This window comes from Convolutriloba macropyga, chromosome 11, assembly GCF_964194025.1.
Source record: "Convolutriloba macropyga chromosome 11, txConMacr16.3, whole genome shotgun sequence".
Taxonomy (NCBI): Eukaryota; Metazoa; Xenacoelomorpha; order Acoela; family Convolutidae; genus Convolutriloba; species Convolutriloba macropyga.
In genome coordinates, this window is record NC_134478.1 from 30077857 (window position 1) to 30091991 (window position 14135).

General features: G+C 34.9%; 1 protein-coding gene across 1 annotated transcript in view; it reads left to right on the forward strand.

The window, feature by feature from the left end:
* LOC142349627 (threonine--tRNA ligase 1, cytoplasmic-like) overlaps positions 1-14135 on the forward strand; it is a 110972-nt gene that overhangs the window by 85111 nt on the left and 11726 nt on the right. Inside the window, exons 11-15 of the mRNA XM_075401327.1 lie at positions 2407-2591; positions 3125-3269; positions 3685-3822; positions 4164-4360; positions 10836-11010. Of these exons, the coding sequence (XP_075257442.1) occupies positions 2407-2591; positions 3125-3269; positions 3685-3822; positions 4164-4360; positions 10836-11010 (840 nt within the window). The remainder of the gene's footprint in view (positions 1-2406; positions 2592-3124; positions 3270-3684; positions 3823-4163; positions 4361-10835; positions 11011-14135) is intronic.

The following is a 14135-nucleotide window of genomic DNA, read 5'->3' on the forward strand; positions in this document are numbered from 1 at the left end:
TTTTTTTTTCAATATCTTCTGTTATTTCAATCCCAATCATGCTTATTGGAATCAACGGCGGCTATTTTCCGGCAATCTGCCGGGTATGTTATACTATCCGCAAAATCTAATCTGGAAGCCTCTGGTAGGGTTAGAAAGTATCGTAAAGCGTCTCCTTTTAAATGTAATTGCAAAAAGTTCGCTTGTTGCGCGGCTGCGATTGTTGCAACTCCGATTGCACCTGTTATTAGTTGTTCAAACTCGTTAAAATTGTCCGTTTCTGATCCAGAGAAGGGTGTGATGTTGATTTTGGCTTGTGCCATTTTGCTTTTTACCCGTTTAGATTATATACTTATCGTTCAATCAGTCATATTTTCGTTCTAAAGTATTAAATAGCACACTTAACTTAACTTAATGGAGAGATTAAGGGGTTTTAAGAGAAGAAAACAGTTAAATAAATAGCACAAGAATGTCAGAAAAGAAACTACTGAAACCATTCGTTCAGAAAATAATAAAGTAGGGCTGCTAATAAGCCTATTCCTAAAGCTGCGGTCGAATCGTCAGACTTATATCGTTGAAGCCGTATGGGCCGCCGAAGTCTCACCTCTAAAGAGTGCCCCTTAGTCTAGGAAAATTTGTGGGGACCACGACCGCACAGGCCTTGTGGAAGCTGCACTCAGATAGGCAACAGCATTATGACCAAAGTCACTGTTTGATTCATTAACCTCCGGAGCTGGGTGGGGAATTTAAATATAATTGTTTTATTATTCTGTTTAAATTTTAGTTTTGCCCTCTTTTAGTTAATGTTTAAGTGATGGTTTCAGTAATTTAGCTTATTCTGATGTTATATGATAATCAGTAATGATGTTGTCAAGGTTAATATCTCTATCAGAATGAAGTTTGTTACGAATAAGGCCAAATTTGCGAGCTTTTTGATTTAAACTTTTCGCTGTCCAATTAATTGCTACACGTTTATCATCTTTATCTAGCACATAAATAACGATGGATTTATAAAGAGAAGAGTAGAAAGCGCTTACTATCTGAGCTTGCGTTTTATTGCTGTTTCATTTACTCACAATATCCTCGTTTGGAAATACCCTGTGTTGTTTTTGTCCGTTGTGGCGGCTGTGGTTGAGTTTGTTCCAGTTATTGTCCACTCAAGCACTTTTGAATTATTGTTGCATTTTGTCCACAAAGACACAAACACAGTTTCCACCCATTCTTTCCTTTGTTACTGCTTTCTGCATTATCGTCTTGCTCGGAAAGGTCCTGGAAGCTGGTCTGGATGATTGGAGGCTCTTAAGGTAATGAAGAAAAAGCAAAAGAGGAAAATGTCGGAAGAAAGAAGGAAAATGTCGAATTTGTCAAAGAATTAATCAGAGTTTCGGTTCGTTAAATTGGAAAACAGTTAATAACTCCTGTCACCATGTTACGCACTGATTTTTAGAGTATGAATCTACGATGTTATTGAGGTAAATTTGAGAGATAACTTGAAGTAATTATCGTCATTTCTAAGGACTTATTTAGATGTTTCACAGTGCGATTTTTAGCGGATATATTTTAAATAAAATTAGCTAGTAACAGCCTTTTACTGAGCGGTTCGGATGCATGATATATCCACTAGTTTGCTTTGTATTTTAGAGTTTTGTTAGTCTCAACTTCTACTCTAACAAAGTCTGTGAAACTTAGAAGTTTTCAAGAGAATTTCCAGTTCAATCTTTAATTATTACAGCAAAGGATTAATCAATAATTATTAGCACGAAGTTCGCAAGTTATATCAAGTTTTCAAAGATGTTAATCAACTGATTGTCAGGCTGGTTCTCCGGTGTTCTGGTGATCGTAAGTTCCGCAGGGCTGTACCTTGAGTTGTATTGGTCCTTCGCAAATATTTACTGATCTACAAGTTGGGCAATTTCCGGCTTTTGTACGTCTCTTGATGTTTGTTAAGTACATATACAAGTTCCGTATTAGCACCTACTTTATCAGAATAATTACTTCACCAAGTACATAATCTCTCTTGAAGTTATTTACTAATTATGCGAATTTATCTTCAAGAAACTCAAAAAAAGTAAATATTGAGGCTTTTAGGCACTTGATATGTTTACTAGTAAAACTGTCAATCTGCGGTTGTTTTTTGTAAACATAAACAAATTAGGGGTTACAGGCCTAGATGGAAATACTGGCTATATATGGCCTTGAAACTAAATGAATATGAACTAGATTAAAGCACTTATTTATGGATATTTAAAGGAAAATAATCACGTAACTATGAGGAACGAAATAGGGGCGTGACATACACTTTCAACAATCTTTCGAAACATCTCATTGTGAAATTAAAGCGATATGCCATGCGTGGCCGTCGTTTGGGAGCAGTTCTTCCGAATTTAATTGATTATTTTGTAATTTCAAAAATTTAAATTGTTGCAGAAGCAGTACAGGAAGCGTGGTTTCCAAGAAGTAATCTCTCCCAACATGTACAACAGCAAACTGTGGATTACAAGTGGTCACTGGAAGCACTACTCAGATGACATGTTCCAGATAGATGTGGAGGAGCAGAAGTTCGCTCTCAAGCCTATGAACTGCCCTGGCCATTGTGTCATGTTTGGAATGAGGTGGCTGCTATCTTTTCATCAGGATATTTGAATAAAAATATGGAGTCTTTCATTGAAAGTGAAATTGGCTGATCTGTTTAGCAAGCCGCTATTAGTGATTTTATCACAGATCTAAAGCGTCGCCAAAGATGTGATATTCATGAGGAGGGCGAGTTTTCTTGGCATTTATTTTGAAAACTGAAGAAATTTAAAAACGGCATCTGTGATTTGAGAGATTTCTTTGTTGTTCTCATTGGGCATTATCAATAAATTTAGGAAAAATTGAAAAAAATGCAAAAATAGTCGGCCAAACTAACATCAGCTTATTCTTTAGTGCTTGTATTAGTGATTGTTGACTTTATACATTATGATGAATGTCGTCACATCAGCACAAAGTCAAACAACATTAACCATTAAACGAATAGTCAAACTGAACTTTCTATTTTTAACTATTGCGTGAGCCGTTTTTTGAAGTAATCATTGTATTGTGTGTAATGAAAATTGATCAACAGAAAATATTGTTAAAACCAAATGAACATATTGCATGTTTGCAGGTCGCGATCGTGGCGTGAGTTGCCGTTGAGAATGGCTGACTTCGGAGTGTTGCATCGGAATGAGCTCTCGGGGGCATTGACTGGACTGACAAGAGTGAGAAGATTCCAGCAGGACGATGCACATATATTTTGCACTCCCGAACAGGTCCCATTTTTCTCACAATTAGCATGTTAAGCATCTCACCGATAGCTGGTTACACGCTTCAAAGGGAAGCATGAGTTTGGTTGAATTTAATTTACTCTGTTTAATAAATGCCAGGTCCAATCAAAGCTTAAATTACAAGAGGCCTGAGTTTAACTTTTGGGAAGTTAACTTTGGATTAATGTTTCAAATAATCCAGTTTTTTCACGTGTTATGTTACCGTTTATAAGAAGGCAGGCGGTTTGCGATGAATTATGAGCCAAAGAATTGAGACTCATATGAATAAGTCTTGACCCAAATTTCAATTTCTTGACAGCAAAAAATTAACAGTGCCTTCTGGTACCAGTTGGTGTGATAGATATTAGTTTGATTTGCCGTTATCGCTTTCTGTGCATATTTGTTTCGTTTTTGTTATCAGGTGAAAAGCGAGATCGAAGCTGCTCTAGAGTTCATGTCTTTCGTGTACACCAAATTTGGCTTCACCTACAAACTCAATCTGTCCACTCGGCCCAAGAAGTACATGGGAGAGATTAAGGATTGGGATGAGGCTGAGTCGGTTAGTTCACGCTGTCTTACTTAACTTTAAAGGCATTTTACAGGAGATTCCGTCCTGAAGATTTCTTGCCCGTATAGCAGTAAGGCAGGGATTGGGAATTTGTCCTTGAACCTTTGAATATCGTTCATTCGACAGGACAACAGTTAGCATAACGATAACAGGACGCCAGATGAACTCTTGGACGTACATGCTTATCACCAACTTTTTTTTACAAAATATTACCCGGTTTATCCGGGCTGTTATTTTGTCCGATTTTAAAAATAGTAATATTGACTTTTTCAGTTAAGTTTTGGTTGACGTAACTGGTATTGTTTCCACTTGGTAAAAAAGTTTACTTTTAGCAATTGAAGGAGGCTCTGGACGCGCATTGTAACTCAGTTGGAGATGGAATGAAGTGGATTCTGAATCCAGAGGATGGTGCCTTCTACGGACCAAAGATTGACATCACAATCCAAGATGCAATGAAGAGAGATCACCAACTGGCCACCATTCAGCTCGATTTCCAACTGCCAAAGAACTTTCAACTCGAATATGTCAAGTGAGTAAAGAGCACTTTATCAACATTTCATTGAGCCATTGAAATGTCTTAATCAAGCTGTGTTACCAAAAGGCGTCATTCAAAATCACATAAGTTTGTAGGCTTACAAACCTATGTGATTTTGAATATGGCTTTCGTATGTTTCCCTAAAAAACTCATTTGGAAACACCATTACTGACACCAGAAAGAAACCTTAATCTTCTTTATTAAAGATTTGTTACTTTAGGAGTATACACGGGCGCCAGTCCAAAAAAATATAGCCATAATTAAATTAGCTAAACCAAGGATTCAGTTTTCAATACAGCACTGTAATTGAAGTACAAAACATAATTAACCAAATGAAAAGAAGAGAAACCTCTGGGACCATCAAAATTACCTGCTTGGGCGCTAAAAGATAGTGTAAACATCATCTCACCTCATCTCACCTTTGCAGTTAATCATTGCACGAAAAGAATGATTTCCAGATATTTTAAAGATTGCTCATGTTATACCTATCTATAAAAAAGGGATCGCGAAGATGCTTCTAATTACAGAAAAAAAGTCTGTGACTCTCTGCATATTAAAAATAATTGAAACGTTTTTAACTGACCTAAAAAATGTTCAATAAATGTTCAATTTTCTTATCAAAAAACAAAATTTTGAGTCAAATACAGTATGGGTATGAGAATAACCGCACATCTACAATTTTTCTAGATTTATCAAAAGCAAGCGACTCAATTGCACATGTAATGTTAAAACAAAGACGAGAGAAAAAGGTTCAATCAGCATTCTGTCAACTTTGTTCTCACCAACAGAACACAACAAGTGAAAATCGGTTCAAAGCTGAAAACGGCCACCACTGCTTTTCACTATGTTTGTAAACGATATGAAGGAACAAGTAACCACTATTTGCATTCATTCAATTTACCTGATGATAAAACTATACTTTGCTCTTTTTTAAATGTTGGTGTCTGCATTACGTTACTAACTAACTGGAAGTTAGTTGGTGTCTCCATTACGTTACTAACTATCTTCATCCTAGCCTTTGAAGATAACATTTTCCCAAATTTGATTTTTAGAACTAACTCAAGAACTAATTCTTGGTTGATTCCTCTTATACCCAAAACATCATTTTTGTCAATTTTTTTTTATTAACTCTTGCAACATTGCAACAAAATATTTCCCATAAACTAACCCATTTTGTTGCACTTGCGTGAAAACAATGCAAGAAAATAATTAGAGGACTTATCTTAGACCATCAGTCTCGCAAGATTGCCAATGCTAGAAATTTAACAGCTGTAATTAATTTTTTTCTAACATTTTTGTGAAAACAAGTACGAGGACGAAGACTTCCCTTTTCTTCTATTATATATTATAACTCGATATTCGTTTTATACTTTCTTTCAGTGAAACAGTTCCTGTACTGCATAATATCAAAGACATTTAGTGCTTGACTAATACTACTACTTCTACTATCGTTCCGTGAGCATGTATGTTCTCACAAATGATCTTAATTTTTTAAACAGGTTTTTGTTCAGATCTGCACTTCTTTTATGTGATGAAATTGCTCTTGATTTTCTTTTTAATTTTCTTTTTAATTGCTCTTGAACGAAGTTCATAGCAATTATTGTAAACATGTGTGTCTTTTGTTATGCAAAATTTTCGCTTGACAATTTTGACTTCGTTTCGCGTGATCTAAAATTTTCTTTCAATCACAATTTCAAGCAGCTGAATTCAATTGGCGGCAATTTAATACTAATGAAACTAATACTAATTAGTACTTAATTAGTACTAATACTAATTAATACTTAATACTAATTCAAATGAAAAGTGCACGGAAACTGGTGACATTTTAACTTTAAATCTTAATAGTGGTATATGTTAACCTCTAATGTGTTTATTTGAAGCCCGCTATTGAACTTCTTAATCCCATTTAGGTTCCCTCCTCCCCCCCCCCACCAAACTGAAGCAGACTGCAATTGATTAGAGCTCCCACTAGTTGTTCGAGAGCCATTCCGACGTTTAGTCGGTTATGTTTCATTGTTTGTTTTCTGGGCTAAATATGTCATTAGTCGATGGCTTATTGATCTAATTAATGTGATTATTGAGACTTTTTCAGACGAGGTGTTTTTCAACTAGAGGAAGAGGAAATTTTATTTCGGTTAGTTGTGTTCTGAGATTGTTTTCAATATTACCTACTTGGTAATAGTTATCAGTATTTCGTTCTGAACTTTTCTGGAGGGCTCAATTGTTGTTAATTGCTCTCAAACGAAGTTTTTAGCAATTAAATTAGTCCTGTAGTCTCAAAAACGGGATAAACAGGTAACGCTCAGAGAGCATTAAGAGCTTTTAGAGGCTTACGCCTTATACCAGTCACGACGACGAAGGGATTCACCAAAATTGTTTTCAGACAATTTCATGGTGTTAATGGCTGTTCTTAATCCCAAAATTTTGACCTAGGTTCCCCCCACTCACAACCCCCTCCCAGCACGCACCCAGCCAACCCCACCGTTCTCCAACGGTGGTTTGGACCCCTTCTCCTCCATCCTCCGCAACCCTACCGTCACACAGATTTTGAAGTCAAATTTGAGTAGTGATTTTGGTCACGCCGAAACAGGAAGTGGAGCGAAAAAGCGAGTGATTTTGTGGCGTGATTTAAAGCAGAGTGAGAAAACAGTGTTTGAACAAAAAATTGTTTTCTCGCTAGTGGTTTTTTGTTCACATGCGGCAATTTCACTTCAATTTTTTGATCGGATTTTTTTTCTAAATGGTTTTCCTGATCCATTCATTGTTCATTATAGGCCAAATTTTTTGTTTCAACCAAATCTTCATTTCGCTAGTGGTTTTTGTCCACATGCGGCATTTTGACATTGATTTTCAGTTTTAAAAATTTTCTTGATCTGATTTTTTTGGAAATGGTTTTCCCAATTCACTCATTGTCCGTTCTAGGTCTAGTTTTTGTTTAGTCAATGAAAATTCTTTGAATTGTACGTCAGGGCTTGTCCTGCTATGTTTTTTTTATTTCGCTTTACCTTCGTTTTACATAGGTCACAATTTTCACGCTTGACTTCTGACTTACTTCACTCACTGTTTCAAATGAATGGATTTTAAATTTTTTCACATATTGATTTATGTAAAATAGTGAATACGGTCAAAGTCAAAAGAGCAAAGTCAAAAGATCAAAAGAAACAGGATAAACATATAAACCCGGTCATTAAGTCATAGTGCATTGGGTTATAAAAGTTCATTAGAGCGATTGCTAGCTGGCATTAGTATTATGGTTAATAGCGTTCAATTTAGAAGCTGAATTAAGTGTTATTTTAGAATCTAACCGAATATGCAGAATTGGCAGACCAAATAAGAACATTTCGACTTTGAGAAAATTTCTATCTCTTAATTTCTTCTTTTTCTCTTTCAATCCCAATGCGGGTCAACGGCGGCTATTTGCCGGCTATGTTTATAGTTCATGTCGTGCTATGTTTTTAAGACTCGGAGTATTGGCGATCTTTTTTTTTAAATCGATTACTTGTTTTAAGAGGTTTTAGTTCTGAGGATGTCAAATGCCGCATGTGAAAAGAGGTTTTTTGTTTAGCCTTGTGAGCAAAAGAGAAAAGCAGAGAGAGAACTTAGACTGGTTTTCCATTCATGCATCATTCGAGAGGGAGCGAGAAAATCGTATCAAAAGATTTTGTATCAAAGCAGGTATTTTTTTTATCGTGCGGTGCTTTTTCAAAGCCTTTTTCACTTTACTCAGCCATTTTTTAAAAATTTTTACTCAGCCAAAAGTGGTTTTCTAGTTCATTTAAGCTAGTAATAGTACGGTTGGAATTATTTCTTAAATGTTATGAACAAATATTAGTTTTTAGATACATTTGGTCATGCAGGATCATTTTTAGCAATTTGTGTAATCTTAAATTTTCTGTAGCTTTCAGAGAGTTTCCTGGTTGCTTCTTGTTCTAGTGGTTTCGATGATATTCGATTTGATTGATATTAAGTTTGAGGCGTTTTTTTAAAAAGGAAAATCGGTTAATGTAAATTGAATTTTAAACTTTCATCTTTGTAGTTTTTGTCCCGTATCTTCTTTAAGCTTTTTCAAATCCTTTTTCTTATTAATGATTTAGTCTAGAACTATTCTACGGCTGAAACTACCAATAAGAGATATTTTACGGTTGAACTTAGTAGTGTCCACTGAAACTAAGTTAGTTGTGATCATTTGAGTTCGGTTGTTTTTTAATGCGAGTGTTCTCTGGGCCAATTTTTTTGTCGACAGTTGGTAGTTGATTTTTGATTAAAAATTGCTTTATTTGTAATAACAGTTTTTTTGCGAATAGTTGTTTGGGAATCGCAACTTGCGAGATAACTTTTTCATGTATTTCATCAGTTTTTGTTATCGGATTTCCTTTTGTCATGTTAATTCTACTGTTAATGTTTCACAACGATTATTGTCTTTAACTACGAGGTATTTTTCAGTGAGTTGTTAGCTTTTGATTTGACTGACTATCTACTTTGAGTCGGTTCGGAGTTTAAAACAAGCAAAGTGATACTCATTTTAAATTTTTTTTCAATTTATTCTGAATTTTTTTTCAGTTTTTTTGTTCACTAGTGGAATATGAACCCCCGATAGAGCTTGAAATGCTTTACTGAATTGTTCCAAGAGAGAAAAAGTGTCGTTGAAGATATTAACATTACGATTTTTGCCCAGTTTTTAAATAATATTTAATAAGTTTTTGATAATTTTTGTCATTTTCCGAGTTTTTAATTGTTCAGGGGCGAGTGAAATTTTCCTTGAGTTTGATGATAGGTTACTGCGTAATTTTGAGTGACAAATGATTTTCAGGTTAATAATATCACGAGTTTTGGCTATTTAGGATTAAAATATCAATTTTCTTCAAGTTTTTTTTTGAAGATTTTGATGTTTTTCTGTTTTTTTTCAAGCTTTGGAGCCAATGAAACTTGAAGGGCTTGATGATTGTTTATGAATAGTTTTTAATGTTTAGAAAACTATTTTTAAAAATAATATCAAGATATCCCGCAATTTGGGAAAATTTGCAATTTGTGTCAATATTTCTGGATGTTTTTTGATCTCTTGGGGCAAACGAATTCTTTTCAAACTTTGTTTGATTGATTGATATTATATTTGAGTCATGTTTCTTTCAAAACATGACTGTTTTTCGCAATGATTATTTCATTTTCGTTTTTTTCTGAGCTCAAGTCGTCAAAGTTTCGATTTCGGTGCTGCGTTTATGTGTCGTGTTTTTTTGTTCTATGCTTTAATTTGAATGTTGCAATTGGGGTTTTGACGATAATAACAGCAAAAAACGCTGGCGAATCTGTAGTTGTTTTCTAAATTCTGAATTCAAGTTTTTGTTCTATTTGTTTTGTCTAGAGGTTTGCCTATTATATATCAGCAAGTCTTATCATGTTTGGAAAGTTTTTATTTTTTTCCTTTTTTAACGAAAACTGGCGTAGTCAACATGCTAATCTTAAAAGGGCCTTTAAATTCTATTATTTTCTTTAAATCTGTGAAACCATGTTTGGCTGGAGTTGTTCAAGGTAAAAGAATAAATGTTTTTCATTTTTTCCTGGGATTTGATTAGGACTTATTCTGCTATTTTAAATTTTTGGTAACGTTTTTTGTTCTACATAATGCACGACTTTCACGCTTGACTTCTCACTCGCGTTTCAACTCATTAGGTTTTTTTATTAATGATTTTTTACTCATTGAATTACGCAATGTTATGAATACTGTCAAGGTCAAAAGGAAATAGGATATACTGATAAAGTCCGCTCGTTAATTCATGGTGCGTTAGGTTTTAAGAGTTCATTGGGTGGATGCTAGCTGGCATTAGTATTAAGCTTATTAGTTGTCAGTTTTGAATCTCAATTGTGTGTAGGTTTAGAATCTTATTGATACTGCTCAATTTTCTTCCGTTTCAATCCCGATCTACATCAAAGGTTCAATGGCAAATATTTTTGTTCATTTTTCCGGCTGCGTTTAATATTTAATCATTAGTGACTTATCACACTCAAGAAATTGAATTTTGCTCTTTAAACTTAGTTTAATTTGAATTAGTTTATGATCAATGAAACTCATGTGTAATTAAGTTCCCTATTAAAAATCTGCTGGCTGAGTGAGTTTGGATGTTAATTTCTCGCTGAACGTTTTCTTGACAAATTATTAGGCGGAGTCGCAAACTTTTCAACTTATTTCTGTGTCTGTTTCTATCTGTATTCTACGGCCCCCAAATCTTTGCAGCTATTCCGGCAATTTGCTGGCTATGTTAATTTTGGTGTTCGTGCTCGATCATTATTGTAACGTGAACTAAGCAAAACAGAAGAACATGATAAGTAGCCGTTGAATATGTAACCATTAATTAATAACATTTTGAAAATTTAGAAGTAAAATTTTTGACATTTAAAAGTGATGAGAAATATTTGCATCAATTTGGATTTATAGTTTTGAATTGTCCGATTAAATAACCTTTCAACTTTTCAGCCAAGAAGGTGTGAGTGCTCGTCCAGTGATAATCCACAGGGCTATTTTGGGCTCAATTGAGAGGTGCATTTCTGTGTTGACTGAGCAGTATGGTGGCAAGTGGCCCTTCTGGTTGTCTCCCAGGCAGATTATAGTCGTGTCTGTTGTCAGTGCGGCTGCTGAATATGTACAGAATGTTAGTTGTTCAAGATGTGCACGCGGACGTCACATTAAAGCCTTGTTATTCACAATATCTGTCCTAATGTAATCCAATAAAGCGTTCAGAAATAACTGTTATGATACTGTAAGAAAGCCTTCGATTTAGAAATTTTGGAAATCTTTACGTCAAGCAGGCGATAACAGAAATAAAGAAACAGCTCAGGAATCGAAAATAAGTATCATCGAACGAGTTGAGTAAGCAGAACTTCATATGCTACTTACTGTAAACCTATAAAAAAGCTCTTACACTAGAAGAACATCAAATACTGGCAAAACACTAAAATACGCCAATATTTTCGCATTGTTTTTAATTTATTAAATCTATTTCCAATAGCAATCGGAGAAAATCTAACAGAACCAGTGATAATAGGAGTTAAATTGTTTCTAGAGTGACCAACACTCATTCGAAATCAAAAACTCTACATAACCTTAGCACTAGATTTTCCACTCTTCACTTTGGTGTGCCTGAAATTACCGAACTCAGAAGTCATTTGTTGTTGTGCCTGGAATCACCACTTAATTAATAGCCGCCCTCATCTTCTCAGCCGGCTATTATAGCGCTCCTATTTTTTTTACAATTCAAAGAATTTGAATTGTATTGGGGCGCTGTCTTTTTTTTTAAGATCTGTTCACACATTTTCAAGATTTTTGAAGTCAAATTGGAGTGGTGATTTTGGTCACGCCGAAACAGGAAATGGAGTGAAAAAGCAAGTGGTTTTGCGGCGTGATTTTTTTTCGCTCTAATTTTAAAGTAGAGTGCGAAAACGGTGTTTGAACAAAAATTCGGTTTCTCGGTAGTGGTTTATTGTTCACATGCGGCAATTTCACTCTGATTTTTACTGTTTTTTCGATTTTTTGGATCGGATTTTTTTATAAATGGTTTTCCCAATCCATTTATACTCTGTTCTCGGTCTAGTTTTCTGTTTAGTCAATGAAAATTCTTTGAATTGTACGTCAGGACTTGTCCTTCTATGTTTTTATACTTCGTCGAATAAAAAAATGTTTCGCTTTACCTCATTTTGCCGCTTTTTCAACATTTTGCGTGATATCTTTTTGACTTCTCTAGGCTAGTTTCTCTCTTCTCTCATTCTGCTAAAAGTGATTTTGAACATCAGTTGCTCAGCAAAGCAATTCAAAATGAACAGAGTCAGTATAAAAATTGAAGTCAGAAGTAGAAACGGGATAAACCCATAAAGCCCAGTTTTAGATGCCCGCAATTTGAACGTCGTTCCTATAAGTCTTAGTCACCATCTCTAATGCTTATTGGTATTGATAGTAGCCCCTGTAGCCTCTCTAAGAAACAGAAGTACATTTTTTCCAACTACGAAATGCCATCAAAATAAATCGGACTTAAAAAATCTTTTTGTACAAAAATCTTTTTTTTCAATATCTTCTATTCTTTCAATCCCAATAATGCTTATTGGAATCATCGGCGGCTATTTTCCGGCAATGCGCCGGGTATGTTTATGACTTCGCACTTCAATAAATTTTTTAAAGCCGTTGTCAGCCTGTCAATGGCTCACTTTGGTGCTCTCCTTTTTTACAATCCAAAGGATTTGGGTTTAATAGGGGCGCTGTCTTTTTAATAGCCACACAGCGATAGCTGGGGCTATTATTGGCCTTCTCTTGGTTTTTTACAATTCAAAGAATTTGAATTGTATTGGGGCGCTGTCTTTCTTTTAAGATCTTCACACATTTTCATGATTTTTGAAGTCAAATTAGAGTAGTGATTTTGGTCACGCCGAAACAGGAAATGGAGCGAAAAAGCGAGTGGTTTTGCGGCGTGAGTTTTTTTAGCTCAAATTTTAAAGTAGAGTTGAGAAAACGGTGTTTGAACAAAAATTCGGTTTCTCCGTAGTGATTTTTTTGTTCACATGCGGCAATTTCACTCTGATTTTTACTGTTTTTTCGATTTTTTGGATCGGATTTTTTTAAATGGTTTTTCCAATCCATTCACAGCTCATTCTAGACCTAGTTTTTTGTTTGAATTAATTTTTCATTTCTCGCTAGTGGTTTTTTTTTTGGTTCACATGCGGCATTTTGATATTGATTTTCTGTTTTTCCTTACTTTTTTATCTGATTTTTTCCAAAATGGTTTTCGCAATTCACTCTTAGTCCGTTCTAGGTCTAATTTTTCTGTTTAGTCAATGAAAATTCTTTGAATTGTACGTCAGGACTTGTCCTGCTATGTTTTTTTTTTCGTCGTCATGATTTTTGTTACGACCATATGACGTCACAGCCGCTTTTTGTTCATTCGTTCATGCAATTTTAACTGAATTGCATGGGTGACGTCATTTTTCGCACTTAGTGGAGCGAGTTTTTTGTTCATGCGCGTGATTAAACTGTTGGTCACACTTGACTTACCTCACTCTCAAAAATGACTTCCTAACTTTGAAATTGACTTTTATTTACTTTAATTCAAAGAGATAAGGTCAAATGGGTGTTTGTCACTCTAATTTTTACTGTTTTTTTAGAATGGCGATCTACGAATCTATTGCGGCTATTTTCTGGCAATCTGCCAGCTATGTTTTATAAGATGTGTTCACTTCACTTTTTTGCACGTGAACTTTAAACGTTTTGCACGTGACTCTTTTTGTCTTCCATTGTTGCTGTTTTTGTCGCCCAATTTTTACATCTGGCAGGCGATAACAGAAATAAAGAAACAGCTCAGGAATCGAAAGTAAGTATTATCGAACGAGTTGAGTAAGCAGAACTTCATATGCTACTTATTGGAAACTTATAAAAAAGTTTAAACCTACAAAAAAGCTCTTACACTAGAAGAACATCAAATACTGGCAAAACACTAAAATACGCCAATATTTTCGCATTGTTTTTAATTTATTAAATCTATTTCCAATAGCAATCGGAGAAAATCTAACAGAACCAGTGATAATAGAAGTTAAATTGTTTCTAGAGTGACCAACACTCAATCGAAATCAAAAACTCTACATAACCTTAGCACTAGATTTTCCACTCTTCACTTTGGTGTGCCTGAAATTACCGAACTCAGAAGTCATTTGTTGTTGTGCCTGGAATCACCACTTAATTAATAGCTGCCCTCATCTTCTCAGCCGGCTATTATAGCGCTCCTATTTTTTTTAC